Below are 15,667 nucleotides of genomic sequence, written 5' to 3'. Positions count from 1 at the left end.
GCTGACCTTATATGTTTAGCTGTCTGCCTTCTCTTCGTGTTGGCCTCTGTGCACTGTATTCCTATTGGAGCTCAGTTACAAGAATATGGCATTTATGATCATGTTCTTTTGCTTCTCCGTGACGTTCTTGCTTTTTTTACGTTAGTATCACATGTTACTTGATCTCACCCCTCCTGTTTACAGGTTAAACTCACATGATTCAGATGTGTGCTGTACCCTGTTCTTGGCTATGGCCTCTCCCGCCTGTCTTTAACATGGGCACTCATGAGTCATCCAACAATAGGACCAGTGCCTCCTCAAGCTCTGCTACTTCAGGGCCTGTGACTTGCTGGGCTTCAAGTTCCTGCCAGCCATGCATGCCATCTGCAGCAAGCTTTTCTGTTGCCACTGCAAAATGAAGCTAGTGCGTATGCCATTGGCCATCAACCAAAACTGATTGTCCCTTGGTTCTGGGGTCACCAGCCAAGGTGCCACCTACAGGATCTCTGGCTTTGGCCAGGGACCCATGCTACCTCCTGGACACGGATTGAGGTTAAGGGTGAGAAGCAGTTTGCTGTGTGTTCTGCACTGTTCTGCATTTCTTCCTGCCTCTGGACCTTTCTCCTTCCTGGTAAACCTTTGTCAAGGTCTGCACCATGACTCATCACTGTCAGGCCATTGAGTTTTGTCTAGGTTGCTGTTGGCCCAATTGGCTTCCTGGTTAACAAGGACTTCAAGAACTACCTGTGGACACAGGCCCTCTGCCAGTACATGAGATCCACACCCTCTCCAGCCTTCCAGGAACCCTACTGACTGCCGGGCTGATGAGCAGGCTGGTATGTGTGGACATGTGCTCACCGTCATCAAGCTGTGGCTTCAGATGTGGCCTTGTGTTATGCGGAAGATTAATGCTATATGCTGCTTATTTTGACTGAGTAAAAAAAATCTTACCATTTTCCCCATTTTTTTGCCTAATGGAAAAATAGAGCTGTACAGTCTGCTTTTTTTTCTTAAAGCTTTTCCCTCTTTATTACCGACATTTTCAACATATGCAAAGTGGAGAGACCCCGTGTGCTGTCACCTAGCTACATCATTTATCAATTATGGTCAACCTGGTTTCATCTGCATCTCCCTCTCCCTGCCTGTATTGTTTATCAAAAGTCTAAGACACTGTGCCAGTTCAACCAGGACCACTTTGGGAGACTAAGACACTCTGCTGGTGGTGATAGTGGTGGGTGCACTATCACTATCCCATCAGGTCTGCTTTTTGCTTTTCATGTTAACTAATGATGTGCCAGAGATGGGCCTCAGATATGAAAGTCTTCAGAATTTACAGGAAGTCTCAAAAAGTGATGAGGCTGCATTTTCCCTGCATCCACAAGAGGAAAGAGAGACTGCTCTGTTGTAAACTCTTTCAAAGACTTATCTATCAGTCTTTGATAAGGTGCTTACTTGAGATCTTTCACCAGAATAACAGTCTTTTTTCCACCTGTAAGATGGAGACTTTGTGTGATTGTTACAATTATCAGCATGTCCTAGTCTCATGATATAATTCTGATCTTGAAAGTAAAGTATAATTTGGAAATTGTTGCTGTGTTCTGTGAAAATAACCTCCCAAAAGTAATCAGTAACCGGTTGTCTTACTTGGTAATTTGGCACTCTGGTAATAATGCAATTATTTCTCTGTTCTGAAACAGTATAAATAGTTGTAAGCTTACTTGCATGATGGAAAAAAATTAAAGCTTGAATCTCTAAAAAAAGAAAAAAAAACCTCAACATTCAAAAAGCAAAGATCATGGCATCTGGTCCCATCACTTCGTGGCAAATAGATGGGAAAACAATGGAAACAGTGGCAGACTTCATTTTCTTGGACCCTAAAATCACTGCAGATGATGACTGAAGCCATGAAATTTAAAGATGCTCCTTGGAAGAAAAGCTATGACAAACCTAGACAGCACATTATAAAACAGAGACATTACTTTGCTGACAAAGGTCCGTCTAGTCAAAGCTATGGTTTTTCCAGTAGTCATGTACGGATGTGAGATTGGACCATAAAGAAGGCTGAGCACTGAAGAACTGATACTTTTGAACTGTGATGTCGGAGACTCTTGAGCGTCCCTTGGACTGCAAGGAGATCAACCAGTCAATCCTAAAGGAAATCAACCCTGAATATTCATTGGAAAGACTCATGCTGAAGCTGAAGCTCCAATACTTTGACCATCTGATGTGAAGAACTAACTCATTTGAAAAGACCCTGATGCTCGGAAAGATTGAAGGCAGGAGAAGGGGACGACAGAGGATGAGATGGTTGGATGGCATCACTGATCCAATGGACATGAGTTTGAGCAAGCTTCAGGAGATGGTGAAGGACAGGGAAGCCTGGCATGCAGTGCATGGGGTCGCAAAGAGTTGGACATGACTGAGCGACTGAACAGCAACATGGGAATAAGAGCCAAGAACAAGCCTAGTTTAACCCCACTTAGAAACCAAAGGAGCCAATTTAAGAAGAATCTAGTTTAAGAAGAGGGATTAAACTCACACATTCAATCACAATACTTTCGCCTTGTTTAATGACAAAATCATGGAACTTCCCTGGTGGTCCAAGGGCTAAGAATCCATGCTCCCAATGCAGGGGACCTGGCTTCCATCCCTGGTCAAGGAACTAGATCCCACATGCCACAACTAAAGATCCCTCATGCTGAAACTAAAGATGTGGCAGGCTGCAATGAAGAAGATTTTGTGTGCCTTGACTAAGACCCAGAGCAGCCAAATAAATAAATAAATTTTAAATAAATAAACACAAATTTTTTTTTAAAAACCTAAATTGCAAAAATGATTTTTTAAAGAAATAAACCCAAAGCAAATTCCCTGGCAGTCCAGTGGTTAGGACTCCACATTCTCATTACCAAGGGCCCCAGGGTCAATCCTTGATCAAGGAACTGAAATCCACAAGTTCTGTGGTACAATCAGAAAGAAGAAAGAAACCCACAAGTACAGGAAGATCAGGGCAGAGATAGCAGCAGCAGAATATTAGGTTGTGTGGTAAGCAGCTTGACTGACCCCTGGAGCTGAACAGAATGGGGGTGGGGGGGGGGGGACAGAATTGGAAAGTAGAGTGAGATTGAAATCCTTTTGAAATGGAATCAGGACATTCATATATTCATATCAAGGGAAGGAGGCAATGCAGGTCAGTGAGCAGAAAAGATCCAGAGCCCAGGTTCTTAGTCAAGATGAGCAAGACTGGGAAGAGGAGGAAGGGGGGAGTGGTCAGAGGGGTGGGAGGGGGCCTCTCACTAAGCGGTCCTGAGTCAGCAGAAAGCAGAATAGAGTGTTCATGAAGGATTTGAAGATTTTGACAACAAAGGCAAAAATGTGAGGAACCAAGCCTGAATTCAGGGACTCCATGGCTGCACGCAGAGCTGGCTCAATCACAGTAGTTGTCTGCAATGGGTTTCTGTGCAGTAGGGTGAGGGGGACACAGGGCTGCATGCCAAGTAGACAGACAGGCACCGGGGGAACTCCACGGTAGAGCTTGAAAGGTTCATCACTAGTGTAAAACCAACTGGAAACCACAACATTCAATATGTAAACCTCATTGTCAGAGCTTCTCCAAGGGTACATAAGCCCTGGTATGTTGCTACTGTTTTCTCTTTCACTCTAGAAAGTAAAAAAAAAAAAAAAGAAGAACAAAACACCTGCAGCCTTCATGTCTTCGTTGAAACAAGATGTGTGTGTTTGTGTGCATGTTCAGGCACTCAGTGGTGTCTGACTCTTTGCAACTCTATGGGCTGTAGCCTGCCAGGCTCCTTGTCCATTGAATTTCCCAGGCAAGAATACTGGAGTGGGTTGTCATTTCCTCTTTCAGGGGATCTTCCTGCCCCAGGGACTGAACCTGAGTCTCTTGCATCTCCTGCACCAGCAGTCGGATCCTTTAACCACTAGCACCACCTGGGAAGGACCAGAAACAAGATGAGTGTCTACATTTTCCAAAGCAGGACCAGAATTTCAGGTCAGAAGTACAGCTTATGTGTTTGCACGTGGTTGGACCAAGGACTTTGCTTCTCTCAGCATGTCTTTCTTCAGAAATGGATGGAAATAGACACAGCCCCAAAGCAGCAAAGAAGCAGTGAGTTCTCAAGTGACCTCCTCTGTCTCCCTCCTTCTGGCCAAATGGGGGGGCCATCCTTGCCCCTTGAGGATTCAAGTCAGATGTCCATTTGTGGCACTCTAGCCCAGAGAACAGCAATTGATCAGGTTCTGATCACCACAGAATGTGGCTCAAGAATTTCCTCCTCACCTTTTGAAATATCAGCTTAAGTCTAGTACAAAGCTTAAGTCTTTGTACAAAGTCTAGTACAAAGTCTAGTACAGACACTATAATCTTTTTTTTTTTTTTTCAGACACTATAATCTTAAAGAGGAAGGAATCAAGCTGAAGTCCAAAGAACCACACCTACTTTGGACTTTACTGTGAATGATGAGCTAGAAAAAATTTTGAACCACAGACTTCTGGATGGATTATCAGATGCAAACTTTCAGGAGCCAGGTAGGGAAGCCCTCAGTCCTCAAACTTTGCAAAATTGTGTCACTGTGTCTCTGACATGTTGGGTGATTTTCTGTATGGTACTGATGGGAGACAGACCTTTCAAATAGGCTGGTTACTTGTGTCAAATTTAAAAAAAAAAAAAAAAAAAAAGTGTTTCTTGAAATGCTAGACCTGAGAACACTGATCAGAAAGCTTCTCAACAGTTTTCAGGATGACTTATACACATGTATTTCATCTTTCTCTCTTTTGTTTTTTCTTTCTCTCCCTAGGCCAGATGAGCCTGGTGGGCCATGGGGCTGCAAAGAGTCACACACGACTGAGCCACTGAGCACACACACATGCCATGAGCTGTTGAGAATTTATTCTAAGAATATGACTTTGTTGGCAGCCACATGGAAAGCAGCTTTAGTGAAGAGTTTTTTGGAATGGTCCCCTAAATTTTCTGTTTCCATCACTCATGCATAAATCTAAGAACCCCTCAGACTAGTTTATTGACTATTTTTCCTTAGTAAGTCAATCTTATCAAGGCCCATCCTGGACACTCTGTAGAATGGTAGGTCTTCACAGTTGCTCCTAAGACATCCTTTGCCTTCAAATAATAAACCACATACACATTAAGGCTCTCAGCCACTTTTCAGTGATCCATGTGATGTTACAGCAAACATCACAACAACCATTCCTATTGATCCTACTGTGTGTGGTCAAAAAATCTAGCTTTTGCACAACAGTTCTTATAATAAGTATCTTTTATTAGTAGCAAATTCTGCTTTTAATAGTCATTTACTTACATGCTTCACTTTCAGTCTCCTATTTACTCACTTAGGAACACACATTTTTTAGCCCCCACGTCACACCCACATGTCCTACATTGGTAAAACAATATCTCCTATACAGAACAGGAAAACTCCTACCTTTTTTGCACTTTTAATTTAAAGATTATTAAAACAGTATTTGAATGACAAAGAAAAGTTAAACATGTATATATCATTTTAAAATTATATTTACAATTGCACATGACTATGGAGAATTCTACTTGATGATATCAAACTATCAAAATTGGTACAGCCTTAGTGTTTCTGAAAATCAAAAAATGAATATATTCCCATAATTTTTAAAAATCAAATAATCTACAATAGTACAGTAGAAAGAGAAGACATGGCTCCTCTTTCTTCCACAACTACTGTAATCAATTTTAGGAGACAATTATTGAGCACAGTTGATTGTACTTCCTTCTGCAATTAGCCTCTATTCATATCCATACATATTCAATTAAAATGGGATCATAGTATCATACAATATATACCATTCAGCCTATATCTTTGCAATCACCTTCATCGTGACTATGCAGAAACCTACTTTATCCTCTTATTGGCTGTTTTGTGCTCCATTGCAAAGCTCAGTCATATTTATGATGAAGACGTCAGTTATTTTCTCTTCTTTTACCTTTTTTTCTAATTGGAGGATAATTGCTTTACAATGTTGTGTTAGTTACCATAAGCTATAAGTGAATCAGCTCTAAGCATGCATATATTCCCTCCCTCTTGGGCCTCCCTTTCCCCCCACCATCCCACCCCTCTAGGTCACCCTTAAGCACCAAACTGAGCTCCCTGTGCTATACAGCAGTCTCCCACTAGCTCTTAATATTTATTTTACACACAATATATGTCAATGCTCCTCTCTCAGTTCATCACATCCTCTCCTTCCCCTGCTGCATCCACAAGTTCATTCTCTATGTCTACATCTCTATTCCTTCTTGCAAATAGGTTTATCAGTACCACTTTTCTAGATTTCATATATATGCTTTAATATATGATATTTTTCTCTTTCTGACTTACTTCACTCTGTATTACATACTCCAGGTTCATCCACATTACTCCAAATAATCCAATTTTGTTCCTTTTTATGGATGAGTAATATTCCACTGTATATGCCTACCACAACTTCTTTTTTTTTTTTTTTTTTACTTTTTAAGCAACATTTCATGTGCAGTCTTGTATATAGTATTGAGCTTACTTCAGAATTACTATTACAATTTCTTTTGTAAAACTTACTATTACCATAGTCAGTATTAACCCTTGGTCCTTTGTAATTTATCAGCCCTGATCTAGTCTTGATTTTTCAACTATTTATGTTTTTTTTGTTTTTGTCTCTTTGTTTTGTTGTTTTCATTCATTCTGCAAATGTTTGTTGAGCATTTACCAAGTGAAGATACTAGACTAGACCTTCCAAATATAAGGCAATGAAACATCAAACAGCTTACAATCCAGTAGGACAGAAAGAATCTAACTGCAGATAAGGGCAACTAGGTGTTACAGGCTCAGTGACCTGCCACGGTACTCTCCAACATTGAGTTTTTTGCTGGGAGATAATCCCAAAGAGAGGCAATCCCAAAGAATGCTCAAACTACCGCACAATTGCACTCATCTTACACGCTAGTAAAGTAATGCTCAAAATTCTTCAAGCCAGGCTTCAGCAATACGTGAACCGTGAACTCCCAGCTGTTCAAGCTGGTTTTAGAAAAGACAGAGGAACCAGAGATCAAATTGCCAACATCCGCTGGATCACTGAAAAAGCAAGAGAGTTCCAGAAAAAACATCTATTTCTGCTTTATTGACTATGCCAACGTCTTTGACTGTGTGGATCACAGTAAACTGTGGAAAATTCTGAAAGAGATGGGAATACCAGACCACCTGACCTGCCTCTTGGGAAACCTGTATGCAGGTCAGGAAGCAACAGTTAGAACTGGACATGGACCAACAGACTGGTTCCAAATAAGAAAAAGAGTACGTCAAGGCTGTATATTGTCACCCTGCTTGTTTAACTTATATGCAGAGTACATCATGAGAAACACTGGGCTAGAAGAAGCACAAGCTGGAATCAAGATTGCTGGAGAAATATCAATAACCTCAGATATGCACATGACACCACCCTTATGGCAGAAAGTGAAGAGGAAGCCTCTTTGATGAAGATGAAAGAGGAGAGTGAATAAGTTGGCTTAAAGTTCAACATTCAGAAAACTAAGATCATGGCATCTGGTCCCATCACTTCATGGCAAATAGATGGGGAAACAGTGTCAGGCTTTATTTTTTTAGGCTCCAAAGTCATTGTCGATGGTGATTGCAGCCATGAAATTAAAAGACGCTTACTCCTTGGGAGGAAAGTTATGACCAACCTAGATAGTATATTAAAAAGAAGAGACATTACATTGCCAACAAAGGTCTGTCTAGTCAAGGCTATGGTTTTTCCAGTGGTTATGTTTGGATGTGAGAGTTGGACTATGAAGAAAGCTGAGCACTGAAAAATTGATGCTTTTGAACTGTGGTGTTGGAGAAGACTCTTGAGAGTCCCTTGGACTGCAAGGAGATGCAACCAGTCCATCCTAAAGGAGATCAGTCCTGGGTGTTCATTGGCAGGGCTGATGCTGAAGCTGAAACTCCAATACTTTGGCCACCTGATGGGAAGAGCTGACTCACTTGAAAAGACCCTCATGCTGGGAAAGATCGAAGACAGGAGGAAAAGGGGATGACAGAAGATGAGATTGCTGGATGGCATCACTGACTGGATGGACATGAGTTTGAGTAAACTCTGGGAGTTGGTGATGGACAGGGAGGCCTGGCCTGCTGTGATTCATGGGGTCACAAAGATTTGGACACAACTGAGCAACTGAACTGAACTGAACTGAATCCAACAGAAAGTCTCTTTTAAATTGAGTCTTGAAAGACAGTTGGTTGTTCACAAGTTAAGGCAGGTGAACAAAAATGTTTCCAAGAAGAGGGGGAGCTATGTAGAAGCTGGAGGTCTCAGGAGAACAGTAAGGACTTTAGTATGCTGAAGTGGGAATGGAAAGTTAAAAGGGAAACAGGACTGGAATAAGTAGAGCTGGACTCACAGCAAAATGAGGTCTTCAGAGCCCTTGTTAGAGTTACTATGGAAACATCAAGGCATGCCACAAATCTGTAGCAGCCCCAAAGACAGCATACACCTGGTTCAGCTCATTGTGGCATGGTGGGTACCCCTCCAGCTCTACCTGTCCTGTGACAACAGACAACTAATCAAGTAAAGTCTACTTTTCTACTCTTTTGATATTTGTTTTTGTTTCATGGGCCATCTACAGCTTCACTCCAAAATATATTTCAGAATAAGACATGGGCCTTGGTTTGATATATTAATACATTTAGTCTTTTTTTTTAAACGACATGGTGGCAAAAGCGAGGTTCAAATAGAAAAAACATTATTTCAGTATTATTAACTGAGAAAAGCTAAGAAGTTTCATAATGACATTGAATGAGGTTTGTCATGTGCAAGCCCCACCCCCCCCCTCACCCCAGGAGAAGGTATAAAGAAGTACAGTTTTTAAAATGAAATTATTTACAAAACAGAAATAGACAGACATAGAAAACAAATTTATGGTTACCAAAGGGGAAAGATGGGGGAGAGATAAATTAGGAGTTTGGGATTAACAGATATACAATATTAAAGAGATAAACAACAAGGTCCTACTATATATAGCACAGGGAAATACATTCAATCAGTTCAGTTCAGTTTAGTCGCTCAGTCATGTCCAACTCTTTGCGACCCCATGGACTGCAGCACACCAGACCTCCCTGTCCTTCACCAACACCCAGAGTTTTCTCAAACTCATGTCCATTGAGCCGGTGATGCCATCCAATCATTTCATCCTCTGTCATCCCATTCTCCTCCCGCCTTCAATCTTTCCCAGCATCAGGGTCTTTTCAAATGAGTCAGCTCTTCCCATCAGGTGGCCAAAGTATTGGAGTTTCAGTTTCAACATCAGTTCTTCCACTGAACATTCAGGACTGATCTCCTTTAGGATGGACTGGTTTGATCTCCTTGCAGTCAAAGGGACTCTCAAGAGTCTTCTCCAACACGACAGTTCAAAAGCATCTGTTCTTCAGCGCTCAGCTTTAGCACTCAGCTTTCTTTATAGTCCAACTCTCACATCCATACATGACTACTGGAATACCTTGTAATAGTGTATAATGGAAAAGAATGTTAAAAATAATATATATGTGTGTGTATATAACTGAATCACTTTGATGTATCTAACACAACACTGTAAATCAACTATGCTTCAACTGTCTAAAAGTATAGTGTTTTTTTAAATGAGCTTATCTTTCTTTCTAATTTATATTCAATCTGCTTTCCAGTAAATAGGTAAGCAGCAGTCCAGACGTGGGAGATTGCTAACATATGGGACCACTTATTTAGGCCATAGACATAAATAAATCATCTAGGATTTTAGAATTCACCTAAGAATGACAAACATTCTCTATCAGAGAAGCCCCAGGGCCTCCACACCTGCTTGAGATGGGAGTTAAGCTTCAGCGGCTTGACCCAAGGCTCTGTTCCCCTTTAGTGAGAAGGGTTTTTATACAGCGAGATAACGTACAGCTATCACTGTGGCGGACATTTGGTCAAGGAACCAAGCTGGAAATCAAGCGTGAGTAAAATCCAAACTTTCCTTTCTCAGCTGTCTGTGTCTTATGATCCCTGTGTCTCTGAAATGATCTGTGCATTGACTCTATGAAACCAGACTCTGCCATCCTCCAGGGTAAAGTTACAGTTCATCTGTAATCAAACAAGAGAACTGATTGCACATTTTCTATGAAGAACCAGTCAGTCTCTGGGTGGGAATAACTTGCCTGAGTGATAGTTTCAGAAATGTATTGGTGAGCAAAAGGTCTGTTCTGAAACAGAGCTTTGCTCAATGGTCAGGAAGGGAAAGGGTTTTTGTATAGGAACAAGGTTAAGAGGAACCGTTGTGTAAATACTTTCGGCGGAGGAACCAAGCTAGAGATCAAAAGTAAGTATTGTTTTCAGCTAATCCTTTGCTGTTTCTGTCTATTTACTTTTTGTTCCTTTTTGCCTGTTTTCATTAATTCAGTGTCAGGGCTAAAACAAATTTCATTCCCAGGTTAGCTACAGAGGAGGGGAAGGGAAATTCTCCCATAGGAGGCTAGCTGATGGTAAATTTAAGATTAATTTTAATGTAATTGGGGAAGGGGGCTTGATGCCCCTTCAGGGTAGGTATTTGTACAAGCAGAAATTAGGGAATCACTGTGGTTCACTTTCGGCCCAGGGACCAGAGTGGAGATCAAACGTGAGTACATTTTTTTTCAGTTGTTTGTGAGACTTTTGTCCTCTTGTATCAGTGAGCAAATTTGTGACATTTTGGCTACATGAGCCATGCCTGGAGACCCAAAAAGTAAAAGACAGAAAGTCAGAAGACAGTCGATTGTTAAGCTGAACAGACAGCCAAATCACTGAATTTGTAAGGAGAGTAGGGTTTGTGGAGAGAAAGGCGGAGAAATGGCTGGATTTTTCTGTGAATTGGGCTTTTTCCTGTGATTGGCTTCAGAAGGAGGTTTTTGTTAAGGGGGATATATCAGGGACATCACTGTGAATTTACGTTCGGCAGCGGGACGAAGGTGGAAATCAAACGTAAGTGCAATTTTCAACTCCTTTTTCTTATAGAGCTGTGAAATTTGGGAGTTTTAATGCTTGGGATATGAGTTGAGGTCAGTTTTGAAGAGAATGGGATTCTTCTGAAAAATCAGATGAGTCGGGGGCTGGAAATCAGTTTGTCTCAAGGAATAGCAAAGAGTTAGTTAATTGATGTGACACCTAAATGGCCAGATTTTCTCTGTATCTGACCATTGAAAGAGATTAGCAGCGAAAAGTGGTTTTTGTTGAGAGGAAAGTAAGTTAAATCTGTGGATCATCTTTGGCCAAGGGACACGTTTGGAGATTAGACATAAATAATTTTTCTCTATTACCTTCTGAAATGTGGGTCTAAATGCCAATATGGACTTTTAGAGGCTTAAATATGAGTTTTGTAGAGATGGGTAAATGAGAGTATTTCAGATTTATTATCAGTTTGAAAAGTTAAACTCAGCTCCAAAACTAGATTTGTAGACAAAAAAGATTAATTTAATCTAAACCAAATGACTCAAAGGGAAAAAAAATAAGTGTCAATGAAAAAGGACACTTTTTCAAAGATAAACATGTTTAGCTTTTAAAAATGAGAACAGAGACTTAAATTTTTTACATCTGAAGATTTGTAGAATGTCCCTGGGATAGGATATTAAAGAATTTCAAATATCTCCTTAAAAAGGAATCTTTGCAGCTCTGAAGAGCCAAAGTGAATTAATTTTCATTGAGATTTGCCAAATATTGTACTGATTTTTGCTAGATGTACAAAACAAAAAAGTAGAGAAATGTGTTTGTCTTCTCTCTCTGTCTGATAAATTATTTTATACCAATAAAAATTAATGGAATGCACTAAAAAAAATCAGTAAGACGTTAGAAAAATATACTTCTCTATGTTAAAATTTCTGCTTGATTGAGAATCAGCAGCAGTGTTATTTTTAGAGTCTAAAATGAGTGATAAACTGACAATATTCAGAAATGCTATAGGGGACCTATACCTTGACAGATTACTCTTTAAAAAAAAAAACAACAAATTTCTTTGTTAGACAATACTAGAAATGTGTAAATACATCTCCTCTTATAAATGAAGGAAAGAGGGTTGTTCCCAAAAACTCAGCTTTGAAGAAATTTGTTTAGGAGAAGGAAAATAAAATAATAGCACTTTTTAGATGCCCACGGACGTTAAAAAGATAGGAAATATTTTAATGAGTATGATTTTTGTTATTACTTGGTGGTGTCTTTGTACCGCTGTGGAGGCCGTGGCTCTGCTAATGTGGTCTGTAGACCTCGCGGCTGTCTTTAGACTTCGGGGCGGTCTGCTTTCGTGATTGAACGATGTTGGTGGCCAGGCCCTTGGGCTATAGTGGCCGCTCACCTGGCCGCTAAAGGCCGCGAAAGGCATAGCCAACCCCGTGATCGCCCATTCAGCTGTGTTATGGCCCGCTTTCCTGACACAGTGATACGAATCATGTCGCTAACAGTAGAGAACAGAAATGTGATGGACACCAGCTAACATGGGGAAAATAGGGAGAAGCCTGATTTTTATCAGCAATTCCAAAAATAAAATTTATATTATTGTATCTGCTTAATAAAAATTTCCAGTAGGGGTCTATAAAGAACTTAGTTATTTTTTCAGTGATCTATAATTATTTCAATATCCTCTCATCAAATATATTTAAGTAATAAATGTTCAATCAAAATGAAATATGTATAAAAGTTAATATTATATATTTATACATACATATAATTTTCTCTATATACATATAACTCTTTTAGGGCAAAATTCACACCAGCAAAAATCTAACTGAAGACTAGCAATCTGGCCATTCAGGTTTTGATCAGTTAACTTTTACTGAGTTAAAAGTTCAAACTAAATATCATTATAGGTATATTGCTGGAAAAAAATAAGATAAATTTGGGATGCTTTTAATTTTCAGAAATGTAATGGCTTCAGTAAGATTCTATTTCAGGTGTACAAAATATCTAAATGTGTATAAATGCCATTGATAAAAACTCAATGGCATTTTTTATAAATTTTTCATAAAAAATAGAAAAGTTAAAAAAAGTAAAAAAAAATAATAAATAAATAAATAAAAAATAGAAAAGTATTTTCCAACCCCCTCATTCCATGATAGAAAATTTTTAATCTGGGTGTTTTACCCTTTAAAATCATTTAAAAATTTGTTATTGTCATTGTTGTTTACTCTGGCTAATTTCAAAAGTGGTACTTGAAAAAGATTATTTTTGGTTTGCAGACAACCTGACAGGACTATTTTAGGGCCATTTAAAAACTCTTTCAAACTGTTTAAACTATGCAAGTATTTTAAACTGTTCTAAAATAATTTAGGGCCTTTTAAAAATCTTTCAATGAATTTTAAATTCTATTAAAAAGTTAGTACGAGGTCTTACAAAAATTTCCATGTCAAATATGATAATTGTGTAATATTTTAATGCAGGATAGAATGTTTAAAGTCACCAAGGATTGACCCAAATAGGAGTATCTTCATAGGATATTTCATCTCCTTTATTTCTAGAATTCATCTTATTTTACTGCATAGGCTATTTTATAAAATTCTCTGAAAAAAAAAATTCTCTGAAAAAAAAATAATACAAAGGGTAAAAGAAAGGAAAATATCAAAACATTAAAAATTAAATATCTGATATTGAACTGCTTGGTTAACATGGAGGTTTATAGCTTTATAAAATCTGTTCACTTATCTGTGACTTCTCCCAGGAAAAAATTCTTAATTTGTTATTTAATTCACGCTCTCCCATTCAAGAACTCAAAGGCCTACCAAGGGGATTTCTAGCAGGCCATCTGGCAGCTGCTCACAGTCAGAAGTGAAGCTCATCAGTTTCTCCTGGGCAGGTGGCTGAAGTTACAGTTGACCCTGCGAGTCTGCCTGAGACTTGCCCGATATGGCGACAGTCATAAGGCCAGGGCTGGGGGTCTCCCTTTGAGGCCTTTTGCAAGGAGTGGGAGAGTTGCTGGCCTGATCACAGAGGGTGAAGGGGTTGACACCCACACATACACTCTTGGACCCAGACTCAGAGTTTGGGGCTCACCCATGCAGGGTGAGTCTTACCCCAACATGCCCAAAGGAAGCCCAGGAAGTGGAAGACAGCCTGACATCACTGCACAGGACTAGGAGAGGCAAGGGGGAAGTGATCTTGTTAGATCTGTTCTCACTTCAGGAGGGTCTGATGAAGTGGTTTTGTTTCTTGGCCTCTTGCACTGGGTTCCCTTATAGGAGGCAGGGAACACAGATGAAGGAAAGAAAGATAAGGTCAGAAAACTTAAAACTCTTTTCAAACTGCTTAAACTATTTAAGTATTTTAAACTGTTCTAAAATTATTTAGGAATTTTTAAAAATTTTTTAATGAATTTTTAAACTCCATTAAAAAGTTGATAGGGCTTCCGTGGTGGCTCAACCAGTAAAGAATCTGGCTGCAATGTGGGAGACCTGGGTTCGATCCCTGGGTTGAGATGATCTCCTGGAAGATATAAGGACTTACAAGAATTTCTATATCAAATATGCTAATTATTTAATATTTTAATGCAGGAGAGAATGTTTAAAGCTATCAAGAATTGACCCAAAGAAGAGTATGTTCATGGGATATTTCACTTCATTTTTTTCTAAAATTCATATTATTTTGCAGCCTTACAATGGCTGCAAAGAGTACAAAACATTCAGAGCTTTCTTAAGGAATAGGGGCTAAGGAAAAACTCAAAATCATGGCAATTGTGAATTTGCTTCCTGACTTCCCTGGGTGGTGCTTGGATACTACAAAAAAAGCATGCAGCTCTCTGCACATCTGTCTTTTGCATTTCTAAGGTCACCCCCAGACAGTGCACCCCAGTAGAGAACTTCACTGTTACTTAAACACCCTTCTCTGTTCTTCCGTCCTCAGGGTCTGATGCTCAGCCATCCATCTTCCTCTTCAAACCATCTGACGAGCAGCTGACGACTGAAACTGTCTCTGTCGTGTGCTTGGTGAATGATTTCTACCCCAAAGATATCAATGTCAAGTGGAAAGTGGATGGGGTTACCCAGAGCAGCAACTTCCAGAACAGTTTCACAGACCAGGACAGCAAGAAAAGCACCTACAGCCTCAGCAGCACCCTGACACTGTCCAGTTCGGAGTACCAAAGCCATAACGTCTATGCATGCGAGGTCAGCCACAAGAGCCTGGCTACCGCCCTCGTCAAGAGCTTCAGTAAGAACGAATGTTAGAGCAAGAGGTCTACAGGCTCTCCAGTCACCTGGGCTGATTTGGTCCCAGCCCCTCACCCCTCCTCAGGCCCTTTTCCCACAGATCAACCCCTATTGCAATCCTCTGACCCATCTCCCCACCTCATCCCCCTCCCCCTCTTTGGCTTTAATCATGCTAATGTTGGGGGGACTATGAATAAATAAAGTAAATCTTTGCACCTGTGATTTCTCTCTCCTTTCTGATTTAAGGGTTTTTGTTTTGTTTTTTAACTTTTTTTTTTGGTGGGGGGGTGGCGCTGCTGCAGTGGGTCTACCCACTCCAGTGTACTTGCCTGGAGGATCCCATGGACTGTAGGGGCTGGCAAGCAATAGTCCCTAGGGTCACAAAGAGTTGGACTCAAATGAAGGGACTTAGCACACACGCACGCACTGGGTCTTCATTGCTGCACGGAGTTTCTCTAGTTGCAAAGAGCAGGGGC

General features: G+C 40.1%; 1 gene segment (V, D, J or C); it reads left to right on the top strand.

Annotated features, from left to right (window-relative positions):
* LOC133064829 (immunoglobulin kappa variable 2-29-like) overlaps positions 1-15,413 on the top strand; it is a 134,492-nt gene extending 119,079 nt beyond the window's left edge. Inside the window, 2 exon segments of the V gene segment in view lie at positions 9,948-9,985; positions 14,887-15,413. Of these exon segments, the coding sequence occupies positions 9,948-9,985; positions 14,887-15,209 (361 nt within the window).
* The last annotated feature ends 254 nt before the right edge of the window (positions 15,414-15,667 follow it).

Source organism: Dama dama, chromosome 11, assembly GCF_033118175.1.
Source record: "Dama dama isolate Ldn47 chromosome 11, ASM3311817v1, whole genome shotgun sequence".
In the NCBI taxonomy this organism is placed as follows: Eukaryota; Metazoa; Chordata; class Mammalia; order Artiodactyla; family Cervidae; genus Dama; species Dama dama.
The sequence above is the reverse complement of the archived record's forward strand: the minus strand, read 5'-3'. Positions and strand labels throughout refer to the sequence as shown.